This window comes from Sturnus vulgaris, chromosome 1, assembly GCF_052056855.1.
Source record: "Sturnus vulgaris isolate bStuVul1 chromosome 1, bStuVul1.hap1, whole genome shotgun sequence".
In the NCBI taxonomy this organism is placed as follows: Eukaryota; Metazoa; Chordata; class Aves; order Passeriformes; family Sturnidae; genus Sturnus; species Sturnus vulgaris.
Genome location: NC_142243.1, coordinates 14167766 through 14186575, shown reverse-complemented (window position 1 = coordinate 14186575; position 18810 = coordinate 14167766). Strand labels below are relative to the sequence as shown.

The window sequence follows — 18810 nt, the reverse complement described above, 5'->3', positions numbered from 1 at the left end:
CTTCCTGCAGATACGTGCAGGTCAAAACCCTGGGTGCTCCAGTTCCTGCACTGCCTCACTCCTTTCGTTCCCATTCCCGTAACTCCAGAGCCCGCTTCCCGCGGAAGGCACCTTCCCCCTCCGGGCGCCCGCCCTCGCCCGAAACTTTCCCAGCCGAGTGCTGCCCCTTCCCCGGGCACCACGGGCGGGAGGCGGCGGCCGGCACAGGGCACGGCCGCGGCACGGGCTCCGTCCCTCTCGGAGAGGAGGGGTCGGGGCGCTGCCGGGGTAGGGCCGGCCCCGTGCGGACAAAGGCCCGGCCGGCCCCGGCGGCACGGGAGGCCCGAGGCCGCCGTCCCGCCGCCACAGGAAGCCGCAGGCTGGGCCCGGCACCTTCCCGCCCACAGCGCCTGGCGGGCACGGCGGGAGGCGGCGTCCCCTCCTCCGCCCGGGACCGGCGCCGAGGGACCCGCACACGGGGCGGCGGCGGCGGCTCCGGGCGCGGGAAGCGGCGCTCGCAGTCCCGCACCGCCCTCCGGAGCCCGCCCGAGGCGCTGAGCCCCGGGGCAGCCACAGGCACCGCTCATCTCGATCCCGACCGGCTGCGACCCCCGCCCGTCCTCCCGTTACCTCGGCCATGGCTCCGGGCAGCGGGCGCGCTCCGGCCCGCCCGGCTCACTGCGGCTCCCTCTGCCCCGGCGTCCTGGGCTGGGCAGGGCTGGGCGCGGCGGGACGCCCGGGCTCGCTCCTCGCTGGCTGCCCGCCGCCGCCTGCTCCGAGCTGCTGCGGGAGCCCGGCCCGCGGGGGAGGGGAGGTCCGCACTCCGCTTTACCCGCCCCGGAAACACATTCCTCCCCGCTGCCGTCAAGCGGGCCGGGGAGGTGTCTGTGGAGCGGCGGGCAGGGACGGGAGAGCCGTGCTTTAGGCGGGGCTGAGTGTCCGCTTCCCTCCGTGCCGCCTGCCAGCGCCTTATTTGGCGGGGTTTGGCGGCGGAGCGGCCGCCGGGCCCCAGAGCGGCAGCCCCCGGGCTGGGCCGGAGCGTGGGGCTGGGGCGTGGGGCTGGGGCTGCCCTGTGGCCTCCTCGCTCCTGCCCGTTTCCAAAGGCGGGATGCGACCCCAGCCCTTTTCCACAGCTCTTCTGTTCCCCTCGCTGCCTGGTTCCACGCGCGGAGGCAGCGGGGATCTGGGCAAAGGGGGATCTCCCGTCCCTCTGGCTGGCAGCTGTTTCCAAAAGTGGTGGAAGTCACTAAGTGACTGATGGATGTGGAAGTCACTAAACGATGAGTGGGCTTGTCTGGTGCTAACACGCTCTCCGACTTGGCTTTCCCCACGTCCCTCGGCCGGAGCCTGCTGGTGCTCGGAGCATGCATGCCCTTGGTATTTTAAAGTGCCTCTTAAAGTAGGTTCTTGGGAAATAACCGATTAAAAAAATTAAAAACAGTGCAATTCGGCACCTCTTTGAAAGTAAGGTGTTGGGAAACACAAGCTATGAACTCACAGCTCAGAGCTCTAAGTAAGCACTATGCCCTTTATGTGTGGCTACTGGAGTTTGTGTCAGTTCTTGGTTTTGTATGGTTAATTTAACCAGCAGTGCCGCAACTTGTTTATAATTTTATTCACTTTTCCCCGTACTTTGCTTTCTAGCTGCGTTTTGACATAAGAAAGGAATGATGTTTCTACTTTACTCAAGTGTGGCCTGTGATTCAACCCCGTGTTCCACTTGGGCAGTGCAGTGGTTTAAGGCACAGTCTCGTAACAGCTGTTTTAGCAGAAGATTTTAATGCTGGTACAGCTGTAATTGCAAAACTGTTTTAGTGGAGCTGGAAAATGAGATCGAAATGGCAGACTGCTGCTCCAAGCAGCTCCGTCAAAAGGAAGTACTGGACAAATGAAATGGTAGATAAGTAACTTTGACATTCAGCGATAAGGACAGCAAGGACTATATGTTTCAACAGGTAAATCAATATATAGTGTTAATACTGTCAGGAAAGAAGAAAGCCACCAGAAAGCCAAAGTTTTAAAAATGGTAAAAATTATTGCCATGCAAAGTAAAAGCAAATGCCAGAGGGATAGTGATCTGCCAAAGTATTGGAAGATAAAAATTACTTTTATCCAAGAAATTCTCTGCTTCTTTATTGCAGGGCGAAAAAAAGCACATCTGGTGCTAATTACGACAAGGTTGTGGATTTTGATCCTTGTATGGGCCATTCACTTAAAAGACGGACTTGATGATTCTTGCAGATTTCTTCTACCTCAGAATATTCTGTGATTTTGCCAGAATATGCAAATAGTAAGCAGCCTTCCACAATAGTGTACTGCAAAGAAGTGGTGGCAAAAATGTGCTACTGAGATCAGTGGGGCTCTGAGGAGTAAATAAAACTGCTTAACAGACTGCTTCAAGTGCTACCCAATGCTCTGCTCGGATCTTATTGTGTCAAGTAGCCAGTGGCTGGCTGTGCTGAGCAATAGGAAATTGACAGGAAAAAGTCTCACAAATGGCTGAAAAAAAACCCCCACTGAATTATTTGGCTGCTTTCTGGACTCCTTTCGAGAGCACAGATGGGCATGAAAATCATTTGTTATTTTCCAACACTTCTGAAGTACTAAAGATGTCAGAAAAAAAAAAGTGCTGGAGGTATTTGAGCCAGTAGACGCAACTGTAGATGATGTCAAAATGTTTAATGTAGTGACTCCATACTGCAGTGCACATGACATCTGGGAGAGTGAGTGAACAGTTTTGCATGGGAGAGCTCAAGAAAAGATGGGTTTTCATGGATTGAGTCGAAAGCTGGGAAGTGTTTGCTTCACTGTTAACTTTATCTTGCAGATACATATTTTATTATAACTTTTACACAAACACAAATCCCGACCCAGGTTTTGGTTTGTCCCGTGTTGCCTTTGTAAAGAAGCCAGCTCTGTAAATCAGGGGTGCCCAGCTGCAGCTCCCAGTGCCTGGGGCCGAGTATCCCTGTGCCAGGCAGCTCTACTGCAATCCCTCCCAGTGCCTGGCTGGGAACCTCTGGGGTCAGGGTTCACTTCACTTGGGTGCCTCCAGAGAGGCAGGAATTGGTTGGTAGGAGAAGCTGCAGCAGCTCCTAACCAGTTCCCGGGGTATTTCCTTGGCTGCAGTTTCCCGTTTGCCACATGTTGCTGCCAAGCTGCTGAACTCTGACTTACTAAAGCCCGCACAGCCAGGGAGCTGTCACCCTGTTCTCCAGCATCTGCTCCACTCCTACAGCTTGCAAAAGGTTTAGAGGGAGATATTTTTCAATTAGGGCCTCAGTGATAACAAACACAGGAGTGCCATGGTTTGCGCATTAATACCCAAATGCAAATGCCTCCCATCATGGCACCCATTAGGCAACTTCACACTCTCACCAGCCACTAACATTTCCACCTTTACTTCTTCATACTGTACTAGATATCTCACTCACCTATGCCCCAGGGAGTGATAATTTATCTGTACTGCTCTACTTTCCCAACAATCTTTGTTACTGACAGCAGAATACTTTCCCCTTCCACCCCTCTTCTTTTCCTTCCCTGCCTCTTCAAAGTGCTCCTACCATACTTAAGGTTTTTTTTTCTTTCCAAACTAAAGAAAGCCAAATTATAAACCTGAGGTAAAAAATCATGGTCTAATCACAAAAGATAGATAAAGGGTGGGAGAGAAAACAGAAAGTCAAAGTCATTTTCCCAAGGATAGCAATGGAGACAGGAAAAGAAGGCAGGTCTCCTGGGAATGCACCAGACTGCAGCCACCTGGGCTGAGCTGGCTGTGTGAGCACCCAGTTTTGTGGGCTGACCTTGGAGCAGAGCAGCAGCAGCTGCAGCCGCTGTTTTATTCCAGCAGCAGCTGTGCAGTCACCAAAGGGGCACAGTGAGCTCTGAGACCTCGCTGGCAGCTGGTCAGCACTGGGCTCTGGCTTCCACAGTGGAGGATGGAGGAGATGTTAGGGCTTGGACATAAGACTCACAGAGAAAGTATTATTAGAAGGGTCACTTAGTACAGGAAATGATGGTGCTAAATGGTTGTGGTTGTTGCCTTTGATAACAGCTTCTATTTGGCTCCTCATGAGGAATGAGCAACACTTCTCTGGAGGCAGGCAGGGAGCCTGTCAGCCATGTACAGCCTGCCCATGATACAGAACGCTGTGTTTACATTGGAACCAGCTTCTCCTGCCCCACACAAGGAGTGAAGTGAGTCACAAATGTTCAGCCAGGAGAGTGCCATAGATTATATCTTGCGGGCAAAGGTTTGCTCCAGAAGATTGTCTGCCTGCTGTTCACAGGAACAATGTGAGGCACTTAGGTGCAATAAAGCTGATATATTAACACCTGGTTTATGATCAACACTTGGATCTCTGCTTTGTTCAATCGACAGTCCTGTGTTTAACATGAGCCTGAAAAGGTCAGAGTCCACCAAGCCCTTCCTTCAGCTCGCCAGCGTTTAAAAAGCAACTGGTGGCTGTCAGGGAAGAAGAAAGGCGAGGTCACCAGAACTCATGGCCCGTCTGGTGGGACTGTGTCCTTGCTGGCACAGAGAAGCTGTTGGAGTAGAGGGGTTGGGGGACAGCTTTTGTTAGAGCTGCACTGTGCATTCTGATCCTTCCTCTGACTTGTATTCTGCACTTCCTTCAGCTCAAGAGCTGCTCTCCCCTCTGTGTGTATGTTTGGGTAGGCTGAGCTGTTGCTGGTACAATCCCTGCTGCCATTAGCATACACGTTCCTTTTTGTTTGTCATATGGACTTACATCTTTCAAAGCACTTTTGTGAGACTCCTATGCCACTGTGAAGATCTTTTGTTTTATGTAGAAATTCTATAAGATATTTTGATCCTCAGTAAGCAAGGCAGGAATCTTTTTCATCCTTCGGCATGAACCACAGGTTGCCCCCTGTGTTCCAAAGTAAAGAAGTGAGCAGGAGTTAAGTGAAGTGATTAAAGTCTTTGAGATTTATGTTCGAGCACTCATGATAACACAGGGCAGAGAACTTCTGCACCAGCTCCTTATGTTGCTTGAAATGAAGCATGTTTTCTAGAGAACTAGATTTAAATACTTCAGGCTTGAAGATATTTTAACGTTTAATTACCCAAGAAAAGATGCCTATGGGAGATTAACAATATTCCCAAAGGATGATAATTCTGAATGCACAATAAGTTTCTGAGATTCAGCGGTTAGTTAATTCTTACCATGTGCTACTTTTATTCTGTGAGACTCCGAAATCACATGCCTACATATTCTGTTCCCTCCTTCTCAGGGGATTCCCACTGTTTAGACAAGCAGCTCATGCTCATTCAGGGAAAAAATGAATTCCACTGTCCCCAAAGAAATGAGCAAGGACAATTGCAAGAGCTTTCCTTGAGGAATTCTTCTGCTTCGGTTTTGCCTAGAGGGACATCCTGCAACATTTTAAGCTCCATGCAGTAGTTATTAGTGCATAAAATTACTGAAACTTAGACTTTTGCAGAGGAGAAGAAGGATAGAAATGAGAAAGGAGGGTTTTGGTATCATCAGCTGCAGAAAAAGTAGGAGATGGTAGCATCTACTAGAACTGAGAGTCTGTAATGAGAGCAGAAGTAAGGACGGATTTCATGTTCATTGATATATAGGGGAAAGAGGAGCTATGTGGAAAACAGTATTTTAAGCAAGACTAGTAGTTGAGAATAAAGACAAAAACAGTCTGAAGGAAATAAATAGTAATGGTACCACTGGGAAAAGAGATTTGGGCAAATAGAATCACTATTGTATAAAGTGATTGGCTGTTCTAGTAGAAAACAATGGCAAAAAAGGCAGAGCAGAATATTTTTCTAATACTATTTCTGTTAAGTAGAAGAATCCTATATTGAGATTGTTTTGAAACCCCCAATTTATCCTCCCCATTATTACACACCCGAAGTTATTTTCATAATTGTGTTTCTTCAAATAATTTAATTGACTTTAAGGCTCATATCTAAAATGCTTTGTCAGTAATGATGTTTGGATGAAGATGCCAGAGATTTACAGCCAGAATCTCTCACTTGTGCACTCAATGATCCCCATATGATGTCATCTTTCTAGAACAAGTGTCATCAATATTCTTTTTCTTAAGAGGTCTGGACGTTAAAAGCAGTTTTGCTTGAATATTGATTTATCCCACTACCTTGTCATCTAAGCAGAGTCTAATACAAAGCAATTCTGACTTTCTGTTGTCTATTCACCCAGCTTTTCTTGCCTTCTTTATGATTCTGACAGCAGTTGCCGTTATTTTGCAGCAGTAAGCTGTGTAACTCTCAGGACTCATCAAGCAGAGAATTGAGTTTCTCAGTCTAGGCTCCTGAATGAAATTCATCATCAGTTAGGGAGTATTGTAGTTTGCTAGTATCCTTGGCAGTAGGATATTCTGACCGCAGCCGATGTATTTAAAAACACAAAGTTCTGGTTTTAGCTGGGTGTGATGAACCAACAAGGAATGAAAGTGAGGAGATAGTTGTTGATGAACTTATATACAACAGAGAGATTCATAAGCCATTTTGAGAAAAGCTCAAAATAAACAAGGTTGAACATTGGAAGACATGAATTGATCATTCTAGTACAGGTTGAAAATGTATTTTAGAGTTACTATGATTCTAATGTAGGCCATCCTGGATGTCCTATTGCTCAGGTGGTAGAAAGGCATTTGGCTTTCAGCCTTTTGCCTCACAGCTTACTTGGGATCTGTGGTATTTTCTGTAACCACATACTTGAGTATGTGGCATTGGCTTTCTGCTGTAGCTGAGATTTAGCTAAAATTATACTGTCTTCAGACTAGAAAACATAAATCTTAATTCTCTTTGCTTGTCTAGTATCTGTATCACAAAAAATCTTGTACCATATATGATCTGTCCTCCATCTTACCCTGTCCTTCCTTTTTATTCTCCCCATTTTCATCTGTGATCCTTCAGATCTCCTCACCTGCTTTGAGCAGTCCTCTTTTTCTGGTCTGCACTGTGGGCTCTGGGCTGTTCCTTTTGCCAGTGGCACATAAACCCTCACGCTTACACGTTCCTACTGCACTGGTCTGTCCCTGATTCCCATTCAGAAAAGATGAATGCCAAGATCTGTTGAGACACACAATGTCCTCTGAAAATGAACCTGCAAGTTCCAAGAAAACTCTGCCAAGCTTCTTTCCAGATTGGAGTCTGCATGCTATAAAGAAGCTTTGGAAAATGTCAAATTCCAGTTTCTAGAAAATACATCAAATATATGTGTCCAGTCTCATAAAGAAGCCTGATTTACAAAGCTGTCATAAGAAAGGCCAGGGATGCCTCTGATGCTTTAAGGCCTTTGCCCTGAGAACGGGATGTTGCAGGAATTATTCTGACTTCATTTTTTCTATCTTAGTTTTACACTACTGAAAATGGCAGATCTGTTTTTAGGTTTCAAAGGAAATCACACAGCTTTAGGAAAATGAACTTCTTAGATGACTTCAGCCTGATGCATGAATATAGCTAAGCTGTATAAGAGGTAAAAGGAGGTTACAAACAGAAATTTGGCCTTGACTGAAGGCAGTATTAATTACATACTGGTTTTGTAGGTTTATGGGAACATTGCCGAAGTCATATTAATAAGTTCCTAGAACTGAGATTTATGAAAAGCTATAAAATGAAAAGAAGATGCTGTCCAATTTAAATAATTCTCTTAGGTGACATAGCTGTGAGATGACATATAAATCCTGAATTAAAATTGGTCTGTGCAATTTCATTGTCTAAGTAGATCTGACAGAGTAAGGTTAAAAGCCATTATTAATAGTATCTATTAAATTAGCTTTGAAACATATCCATTTTGATAGTTTATCTTTTGACAGCATAAGTCTTTAAAAAAAAAGTTGTGGCATAAAAGGCTAACACCTTATTTTAAATTAATTTACTTTCTTTTATTATTTTTCAAATATCAAAGCAGAAATGTTATACTGGTATAAATATCTATTTGAGTACTATAAAACTGTTCTGCAAGGCATCCTCAAGAACAGATCTGCTGTACTCAGGCCAGTGGATTCTCACTTGGTAAAGATAAGAGCAGCTCTTCACCTCTGCTGATTTCCACAGCTGCACTGGCCCCATCTCTAGCTTACAGCCTGACAAAGAACCCCAGCCCATGATCCATCCTGCAAGCAGCCAGCACCAAACCTTCCCTGGGATCTGTCCCAGCCAGAGCCAGCTCCTTAGATTCTAGGCTGATATCTGCCAGTGGACAGAGTGATTCATGCTGCCTGAAGATTAGTGCCTGGAAAGTCTTGCATCTCTCTTCCTTGACTGCAACAGCCAGTTTGTACTTGGCACTTAACTCCCCATGGGCAAAGGGAAGTGTGGAGAGCCCTCCCTCCCTTTTATGTTCCCCAGTTGTGGATAATGGACCTGAGTGCTGGGAGAAATGTGTGCGTGGCCAGTGCAAGCAGCCACAGGAAGTTGTGAACTCTCTGCTGAGTAGATTAGAGACTGTAACCACGTCCTGAAGTTTTATAAACTTCTTACTCAGTTCTAATACGGCAGAACTCTCTGTGAAACATTTCCACTTAGTCACTGGGTATTCAGCACAGATGATTGATCAGAAACATTCCTCTAATGTAAATCAGCCTTATCATGTTTAAACACAAATATAACTTCTACCAGCCAGGATGTTAGGCATACTGGGAGTGGGAGGGATGCAAACAGCTGGAAGCATTCCCTGTTTACTGAATCCACATTGCTATAGTGCTGCTTTGCACAGTTGGAGAGTTGCTGTGCAGAAGGAGCAGTTCATGAAGAGTTTAAAATTGTTTGACCTTAAGAGCATATGATTTGCTTTTCATTTCTTGCTTTGATTGCAGTCCTCTATTTGGGCTAAAAATAAGGAGACAGAAATGTTGAGTATACTGGCATTTTATTTATTCCACTAATTTCACTGCCATCTTATAGGAGAGAATACCTTCCCACCAAATACTTGTTTCACATTTCAGAGATTTTTTTCCTGCTGCTGGGAGATGTATTTTCTGTCTTTGAAAGTACCATAAAAGTACAGTGAACTGACTCAAGCTGACTCATGGTTGGGGCAGATGATGCTTACAGCTCAGCTGATTCTGGATAGCATCGCAGGTTATTTATACAACATGTTTAAGGCTTTCAACTGACTTGTTCGTTCTTCCTTATTTAAAATTTAATTTTATACCAGACAGGCCTTGGGTATTTATGTAACAATTTTATCTGCTGCATGTCATCCTTTTACTGGAGGTAAACTGAATACAAGTGATGTAATTTTTGTTTGGAGGCTTTTTTATTTTCTGTTGGGAAAGGATGGGACTGAAGTGAAAATGAAGGTTGTCATTCTTGTTGGCTGTACATTTTTGCTTTAGTCATACTCTCAGCCTTGACTTCTAAGTGCAAACAGGAACTTGAGTCACTTGTGGGAAAAGGTGCAGACTTCACCTGCAGTGGAAGGTTTGTCCTTTGCTCTTATTCAGTTATTGAAGTAAAACCAAATGACACAGCACTGATAAATCCATATACTGAAGTACTTGTATCACCTTACTCTCTTTATCTTACTGGACTTACTGTCTTAAGAGCACTGTGGTATTTCTGGAAATAAGCTTTTTTCCTGGGATACAGAAAAGTGAGCTAATTTAAAAGATGCCTTTTTTTTCACTAGGTGATTTTAATATTTTTTCTTCTCACAGCAGTCATTGAATCACCTAGTAAAATAAATACTCAGTTATGAGATAATTTATGTCTAAAAGAAAATTCAGGATGGTTGTATTAAATGTGTTGCTGTATGACAGAGGCAATCTCATCCACCAACTACACAATATGCAAATAATTTCATATAGGAGTTCATTGATAGTTTTCTCACATGGCACTCTCATGTGGTATTCAGGGTTTCATATCCTTAAGCTTATATCCAGTCATAGTGTCCCCTCAATGATACAGAGTGCTTTCCTGGCTGAGCAAGGAATGTGAATTCTGGTGTCTGGCACCTTAAATTTTAGATGTCACCCCCTGTCATCTTCCTTTCTTTCCAGTACTGGTAAATAAAAGACAAAAATTTATGTGATTACATTTCTTGAAGTGAGGAAAAAGAGGTGGATTAATTATTGTGTAAGTGGAATCTGAATCTTGATCTATTTATGCCTGTTCATATATATGCATACACATAGTTGCATATACATATGTGTGTATGTATGTGATTTATAAAGGTTTTTCTCTTCTGCACTAAAAAATCTTTTTCTAAACTGTATCATAGTGGTAACTCTCTCTACTGTCTGCTTTTAATACTAATTCAGAACATTTAAATAACTCATCTAGATGAAGTAGCTATTTACTGATTTCTTATAACTTTATAGGCTAAATTGTATGGGCTAAATTCAGGACAAAAGTAGTTCTGCTTTTGATTTCTTTAACAGTGTTATTACAATATTTTCTGAGAAGAGCAACAGATTTCATATTAGCATTTAAGTTCCCATGTTTCATATCCATACTGGTGTACCTATTTGTTGTAGAAATAAGTAAAATTTGTTGCTCTTTATTTTGGATAGATAATTGCTCTAACTTATGCTGCTATATGACCCCGAGATGCCACTGCTGGTCATGATTTCTCTAGGGAAAACATGAACCTTAGTGAGCACGTGAGTTCATGAGAAACTAGTGAAGCCTCTTCTGCTAAGTGCTTGTATCTTCATGGTTTCCTTGCTTTTTAAATGAGCTATGGTAATATTTCAATTCGATATCAAAATTTATTGTGCGACTGGACTGTTCTTCCCTTCCCCTGTGGGGTGTTTGGGCAGCAGCATGCAGACTGCAGTGCTTATGGTGCTGCACCCTGTTCCTGACACATGAAGGATGGTGCTGTGCTGCTGGCATGGCTCAGCAGCCCTGGGCTTATGGCATTTGCTTCATGTTAAGCCCCTGGTTTGAGTTATCTTGGCGAGGAAATGTCCCATGGTGACTGCCAAAGCTTTTTGTTTCACAGCCCTTTTTCTACTGGTGCCCCAAGTCCCCACCCCAGGTCAGCCTGGCCACAAACCCTCATCCCAGGCTGCTGCTGTCAGCCTTGGTGCTGCTCTAAACATTGTGTCTGTCCTTGAGTGTTTTTCCAGATGCTCAGCTGCTGCAGTACTTTTGGCTACTGGTGCTGCTGGCCAACTCCAGCTCTAAATACATTCTTTTGTTAAAAATATTCCTCAGGCAACCAAAATATTAATGTCTCATCTCTTTCTGCATTTGCTAGAGATCCACTAATGGGGCACAAACACTATGGGGCACACATAGATACACCTGCTTCTAGTGATGTGACGAAAAACCTTTCATGTTTCCATGTTAACTGGGCTAAAAAATGAACCAGTAGTATAAGAATTTAATTTGGCTGTGCAAAATTGAAATACTGCATACATACTACTTTTTAATATACTACCACCCACTTGAAATTATTATTCAAACATGCAAATTGGGTAACCCAAAAGAAAAGCCTGGCCACCTGCTCTCTGTGGCCTGCTTATTCTGTTGTTCCATTATCCTTTGAAAATTATTTTATTGAAAACACTTTCACGAGCTGGCTGGCTGTTTTCCTGGAAAATAGCTTCTGAATAAATAATAGAATGTGGTGGAAACACCATAGAAACTGTGGGGTTGTCAGCTCTGTTTCCAGCTGTTGTCCTCATCCACATCTCCATTGTAACCAGTGGATCTATTAAAGTGTAAATCTTGTGGTTTCCTCCCTGACAGACTTCCAAGTCTTTTCCTTCTCCTTTCTACTGTGTGGACAATTTTTGTTAGGTCTTTTACAAGTCCATGAACTTTATGCAGAAGGGATGACCATCAGTAATTACCAATTTGGTTCTAATAGTTTGGTAAGCCTGTTTATCTAGAGTCCATTAGCTGCATAGTTTCATTTAAATTGCAATACTAAAAAGGGAAATTAGTCAAAATCAAGCATGGTTTTGAATTTTGCAAGATATCCTGTGCAGCTCTTTTTGCAAATGATGGGCTCATTTTATTCTGAGTTCCAAAATCTAGAGTTCTGTGTGAGGTTTGGTATCTTAGTCAGAGTATGTCTTTAATATAATACCTATATAAAGAAAAAAAAGGGAAATATGAGTACTTTAGAACAATTCTATTTCATATGACAAGCCTGATTTTTTCTACTACCTTAAATATATTATTCTGTTAAATTTTATTTTGAGTTTCCATTTTCATAACATAGAACTAATTTCTTATTTTTTATGTTTCTCAGTTCTGTAGACAGTGAGAGAAAATAACACCCTGAAGGTCCTGGCAGAGGCTTCTGAAGATAGAAACTGTACAATAGGTGTGGTGTGCTTTTCCTCTGGGTAATGATTCTGCAAGGCAGGGCAGCGTTGCTTCATGTGGGATAGTCTCATTTTAAGACTCTTAAAAGAGTGGTTACATTATGATTTCTTTTCCCACTGAATATTGCCAAAATATTTTTTAAATGGGATTTCATTAAAACAGGTCAGACTTGTAAGACACAAATAATTAGGAAAAAAGGCAGCAACTTTTTGAAGAGAATTATACTTGAGTTTAGTATACAAAGATGCTAATCTTCCATTGGAGAGTAGGGAAAAGGCATGGCTGGCATGGACTGTCCTCCTGTCTCTTGTTTTCTTGAGCAAGAACAAAGAAAAGATGTTTCTTCCATAGTTTTCTAATAAAACTACAAAAGAAAATTGAAATTGTGCCAATAGACCTGAAACTCTAGTATTCTTTTTCATTGCTGCATTAAACTGAGTCTGACAATGGAGAGATATACCTCAGGGCTGAGCATCAACTGAGTTTACTGCAATTTATTAATTAATTTATTTATTTCCATTTGCAATGCATCTATATTAAAAAAAATTAGAAAAAAGGCAGCTTTCCCCCCCCCCCCAGCTTAATATGAAAACATTTTTGTGAGCTAGAAGCTGGTGGACCTGCCTGTCTCCCAGCTCAGAGCTGTACCTGATCACAGGGCTGTAAAATTCTGCTGCCTCTGGTGCTGTCTGGCCCACACTCCCTGCACTTCCTCAGAAACTCCCATTCTGCTGAAGGTCTGCCAAGTAAGAGATATTCCAGACAGACCATTTCACATTCAACAATGCAGATTTTTTTTTGACCAAGCTGGGTTGCAGATGTGATCTTATGAATAGCTCTGTCTTATCTTTGGCTACGGCACCAAGCATGGAGATAGGAGATACTATCTTTTAGTGTGTCCTTGGACTAGTTTTAGCTTAAATAATAATTTAATGGAGATTGTAAGCAGAGTTTCACTTTTCTGACCCTTCATAAAATTTGGGATGCAGGTATCAGCTTGCTGGAACTTGCTAGCATCCTTTCCCTGGCAGGAGTAGGAACAGGAGTTGTGACCCCGGGCCAGATGGCTCTAGAGCAACGCTTTGAGGGAATTGACAGTGCCTGGTTCTTCCCAACCTATTCATCATTGCTGGAGACACAAAATAGATCAAGTACTATGATCATTCTTACTTTTTTTGTGTTCCAGCCTTATTGAAGCCTCTTCTGCTATTGAGCAATAAAATATTCCCTCTTCCTGTAGACTTGCTCCCAGACACATTTTCTGCTGCTTACCACTACATCAGCTGATTTTGGAGTCTTTGTGTCTGTGAGGGCATTTGACAGATTTTTCCCCTTTGCACATTTTTATAGGCACTTAATTGTCTGAATAAATTTCTGCCTTTTGGCTGAGGTTTTTTTTTTTTTTCAATCTATATAAGAAAATTAAACAATCTAAATATGCAGAATTTGTTTGGCAAATGGAGGGAGGAGGATTAACCTCTGCAAGTATTCAAAGGACATTGACATCAAGGAAGAAGAGGAATTTGTTAGGAGTATCCAAGACTTTATACTAAACTCAAGAATAACTAAAACCAGAGCAAAAATGTCTTTTTGGACAAGTACAAGGAAAAAACCTCCAAGGTTTACTGCTTTGTGGATGAGACTCCAGAAATAAAACCCTTTTGTTTCACCATTTATAAAGTTCTCTGGAATTCTGTGGATAGAAGCATGCAGTAGAAGGATGGAAAAGGTGACCCAAGAGTCATGATTGAAGTTCTCTAGGAAGAAACTAATTTGTTACTGGTGTCACTCATATGATGGCAGTCTACAGGCAGAAACTAAGACTAAAGGGAAAGGCTCACCCATGCACTGAGAGAATTGTAGATTAAAGCTCTGATCTGTAGTTGGGTAGAGATGAACCCTGGAGACATAGGACTGTGGAATTCCAGGGCCTGGAGGGCTCTGCAGAGCCATGTATCTGGCTGCAGAGTAAGGTCTGTGTCAAGAGACTCCGCTTCAGCTTGTACCCACTGAGTGTGCAGGTAGCACCATCCTGGGTGTTCAGGTGTTTGATCTGGAGCTCTGGGAGACTTAATTGCTCATGAAAATCACCCATCTGCTTCACCTTTCTCATTTGATGTCTTTGACCTGTTCTGAAAGTGGCAGAGATGCCTCTTTGCTGTAAAGGAGAGGTTACAGTTTCAGAGAATGCTGCCCAGCCCAGGATCAAGTACACAAGTTGCTGGTGCATGTTCAGACATCCTTACATGGTACTAGAATAGACTTGTCTGCCTGACTAATCTGATCTTTGAGTAGAGAAGAAGCTGCCCTTTCCCTTAATTTTTTCAAGTAACTTGTCTGAAAATGGTTGGCTCTTGAAAGTGTTTGTGGCTTGGCCTCTAAGTCCCTTTCTAGGAAAATGAGAAGCTTTTGCAAACCGGATGATTACAGGACAGTGCAAAACAAGGCCCAAACCTATGTTTGTTGTCTTGTTATGGGACTCACGTACAGAAGTTGTACTGAAAACTGCTTGGGGGCACTTTATTTAAGTTTTGGACATTTATTTTCTCATGTACAAAAAATACTGGCTTTCTATTTTAAAACATTGTTACTGGAATATCTCAAGCCTATAACTTAGGGAACATATATGAAATTATATGCAGTCTGCACTGTTGAGATGAAGGTATGAGATCAGTAGCAATCTTTGTGCTGCTTTCTGAAGCAGTGTTACATAAGTTTTAGTACATTAGGCATTCAAATTTTTTCACTAAGGGATCAGAAATGCACACAGTGTTGGAAATGTAGCCACACCATAAAATTATATATTTTTAAGACATGAAATTGTATCTAATGAAGCTTTCTCAAGACCTGCACTCACAGTCGTACTCCTTAGTTACTCATTAAACCTATCTCAGAGCCTCTGCATGCAGAGGGACACGTTTTCTTCCTTCTTTCCATGTCTTCACATCTCTTTCTCTCTTGCGTCCTTTTCTATTTTTCTTGCACATCAGTTCCTCCATCATCTGCTCAGTTCACTGCATTCCCTCAGCCTGAGTGGAAAAAATTCTGAAAATCCTGAAGGAGCATTACAGAATGGAAGCAGCAGGAAATGAGGATGCAGAAACAAAAAGCAAGCTCTTACTCATGAAATGGTGTGGCACTCTTGGCAAGAGGAGAGAAAAATGTGAAGAGAGAAAGAATGTACATGCTTAAAACCCAGCCTGAACTGGGGCCTTTCCTCTTCTGCTTCTTCCTAGCTTCTGCCTTGCTGAGCTGAGGACTTTGGCCTTTATCCCTACAGTTAATAAATAGGAGAAGCACAAACCTCCATGAAGGTAGCCTACAGCAAAAAGGATGTGTGTAATATGCTTGTTTTTGAGGGACATCAAGAAGTAACCTTTGAACTGAAGTTTACTCCAGTAAACAAGACAAGAACTTGAGTTCTGAGAGTGGATTGTGAGAGTAAATATTTCTGCTTGGAATATTTTTTACATTCCAGAAATAGCTGGTGTTTTATATGAGCTGTAGATATGCAACCCGTTCTAAATCAGCATAATTTTCCTTTCAAAATGTAGTGTTTATCCCTCTTCTAGATCTTTAACAAATATTTTAAATAAGACTTCTAACAATTTTCCTGTTGGACACGTACTGTTCTTTCTTTCAGCTCACAATTATTTTATTCAGAATTATTTTGGTTTTCATCACCAGCTACTCTGAGTATGTCTGTCTTTTGCTTACTGCTGTAACTAGTGTTAAATGAAAAATTATCTGAACTGGCTTCCAGTAGAAATTAGCTTAGTTACTGGCTCTATAGCAGTGGCCAAATGAAACACGGAAAGGTTAGCAGTTGGTGTCCAGGAAGGCTGGGAAGGCCCTGTGGTTAACTGGAGATGAGCTCTGTGGTGTCATGGTTATGTTCCTTGTAATATGTGAAATAGCTGGGGAAGAGCTTGTTTATGCATTTCTGCACATCAGCCAAAATTACTGCAGAAGATACAGTCAAGCTTCTGGGGTTTCTTCAAGCCAAATACCATTTAAGATATCATAGTTACTGTTTCAAATGCTTCCTAAAATCAAGTTGTTGCAGATTATATCCATGAAATAGTTTTCTTTTTTATAGTAAGAAACAAAGTGTCGTTGTTTGTCAGATGTAATCCCTTTTTATAACCCAGTTCTTCCATTGTCTAGACCCTATTACTGATAGCTTCTATTAGTGGAGCAAATTGTCTCTAATTTGGAATTCAGAGTGGACAACCTATCAGTATTTCTGATCAGCTTTTGAGTGTGAAAGATTCTCTCATAACCCATCTTTAATTCTGTTCTGAATTGCTCTTTTTCCTTCCAAACAATAATGATCACATAAAATGGCAACATAGAAGACCTGCATACCTCTTACCAGTCACCAAAGACTTCATGTTTGTGCGGCCATAATATCAAATTTAATGGGTCCGTGGGTATGTCAGTGAAAGAGATTCATAATGTGAGAAGTAAGATACTGTAATTCTTTACTCAGCCCAGCTTTGTGCTCAAACAACTGACCTGATGGGGCACTGAAAGGACTTCTTTCACACTCTTGTCCCTCATTGTGTTCTGCAGGGGCCTTCACAGCATTAGAAGTATCTGACACAATTCCTGCTTTGTAGCAGTCCTGCTTACACTACGTTGGTCCAAAGTAGCTGAAATACTGAGTCTCTTACAGTGAAAGAGGCTCTTTATTCATAGACTGTAAAGCCATAAGGGATCCTTGAGATCAAGCTAGATGATCTCCTACATAACACAAGCCTTGCATAAATGCCTATTTGAATAAAGCATATCTTTCAGAGAGCTTTTCACTTTTTGTTTGAAAGCCTCAACTGATGAGGAATCTACCACAACCAGCTCTTGCATGTTCTTTTACTGTTTGCAATTTACAGCCTGAAGTCTGTTGCCAGTGTGCAGCCTAGATCACACGGCTGCTGTTTCCAATCTGCTCTTTTTTCCTCTGGACTGTGACCAACTCACATTTTTTACTTTTTCTTGCACAGTAGATAGAACAAAATGTAGAATAGAATAATACCATATGTTTAGAGAAAAAAAATGTTAGTAGAAATATTAACATTCAATTTCTCTGTAGTTTTATTTAAATATGTGCTACTAAGTTCCTACTATAAATTTTCAAGATTTACCATACAATGTCAGTGAGAAATATTTAGGTGTATATGTGTTACAGATGCAGGTAAACCCCAAGGGGATTTTCAGACAGGCTGGGAGGAATTTGGCTCTGAGATTTCAATGCCTTTGTAAAGGAATGCCTTTGAAAAGTACTGTTTCAGTCACTTCCCATCGGTCCAGTACAATTGGAACAGGTCAACATCAAGTGCAGGTATCAGTGTTGCTCTGAAAATGGTAGAGCTGGATCAGCATTCAGCTGGTCCCAGGCCGAGGATTCTGCTGCCTGAGGTTGCTTCTCCCTGTCTGTCCTTGTGTATGAGACAGGTGTGTTCAAGCATTCCCATGCTGTTGGGAAGCTTGAAATCACTCTTCATTAATTTGATGTGATTAATGATGTGATGACATTAAAAAATAATTTCAAGCAACATTTACAAAATTAGCAACTACAGTTCCGAGTAACATAAAAAAATACGAGCTTTTACAAAAAATGGGAGAATTGTTGATATGCTTCCATTAATTATATGCAGCTCTTACAGCAAACTGTACACTTTCACAACTTTGCAACAGTATTTTTCGAAGTGTATTTCCTGTAAGCCAGAATGTGGATTTACGTAGTTCTAAATTTTTTCATCAGTTTGCTTACCATGGCATCCTTGAAATAGATATTACTTAACTCAAACTGGCTGGAATGTTTGGTAGGACAGGAATTTAACTTGAAACTGAAAAATAAGATACTAGTAGTTAGTATTACATGTCCCGTGAATTTATCTGTTCTTCCTCCCCTTTTTTTTTACTTAATGCTGAAGAATTTTCTAGGTTAATGATACTTCCAGGCATAAATTCTTCTCCCAAAGCATTTATTTTTCCACCTCAAACTGGTCCCTGAAACTATGTGGAAACATACCTTGTTTTGTGTGGCAAGGAAGAGAAGCAGGGGAGAGGTACCAGAATGCTGTTTTTTTAGGATGGCCATCATGAAGGACTGAAATACCATAAAGTTCAGCCAGTTACTCAGAAGTTATTCTTGATACAAACAGGAGCAAGTTAAAAACAAATAAAACTACTTATTTACATAGCTGGAAAAAAAACCCCATGAAATGCAGAACATGCGAAAATACATGAACGGAAATGAAAGTAGAAAAAAACCCCCAACACTCATATCTGGCAGAGACTCTGGTTAGCACTGAATGTCCTTTCTCCCCAGACGAGTCATCTCTCAATCTGGTGGGTGTAGAACATTGGTCTTGATTCTACAGCTTGAGGTTGCTTTCTCAGAAAAGTCCCCTCCTAGGGCACCCCTAGGTGTCTTCCTACCCCCCTTCAGAGTCAAGGCTCCCACCCCCATGTCAGCTAGTTAATACAGGCTAGGAAGGATTTACACCCTTCTGCCAGTGAACTGGTGAGTTTAG

General features: G+C 42.3%; 1 protein-coding gene across 1 annotated transcript in view; it reads right to left on the bottom strand.

Annotated features, from left to right (window-relative positions):
• Positions 1-767, bottom strand: part of ITGB1 (integrin subunit beta 1) — a 43029-nt gene extending 42262 nt beyond the window's left edge. Inside the window, exon 1 of the mRNA XM_014880390.2 lies at positions 610-767. Coding sequence (XP_014735876.1) covers positions 610-618 — 9 coding nt within the window. The 5' untranslated portion in view covers positions 619-767. The remainder of the gene's footprint in view (positions 1-609) is intronic.
• Between the last annotated feature and the right edge of the window lie 18043 nt (positions 768-18810).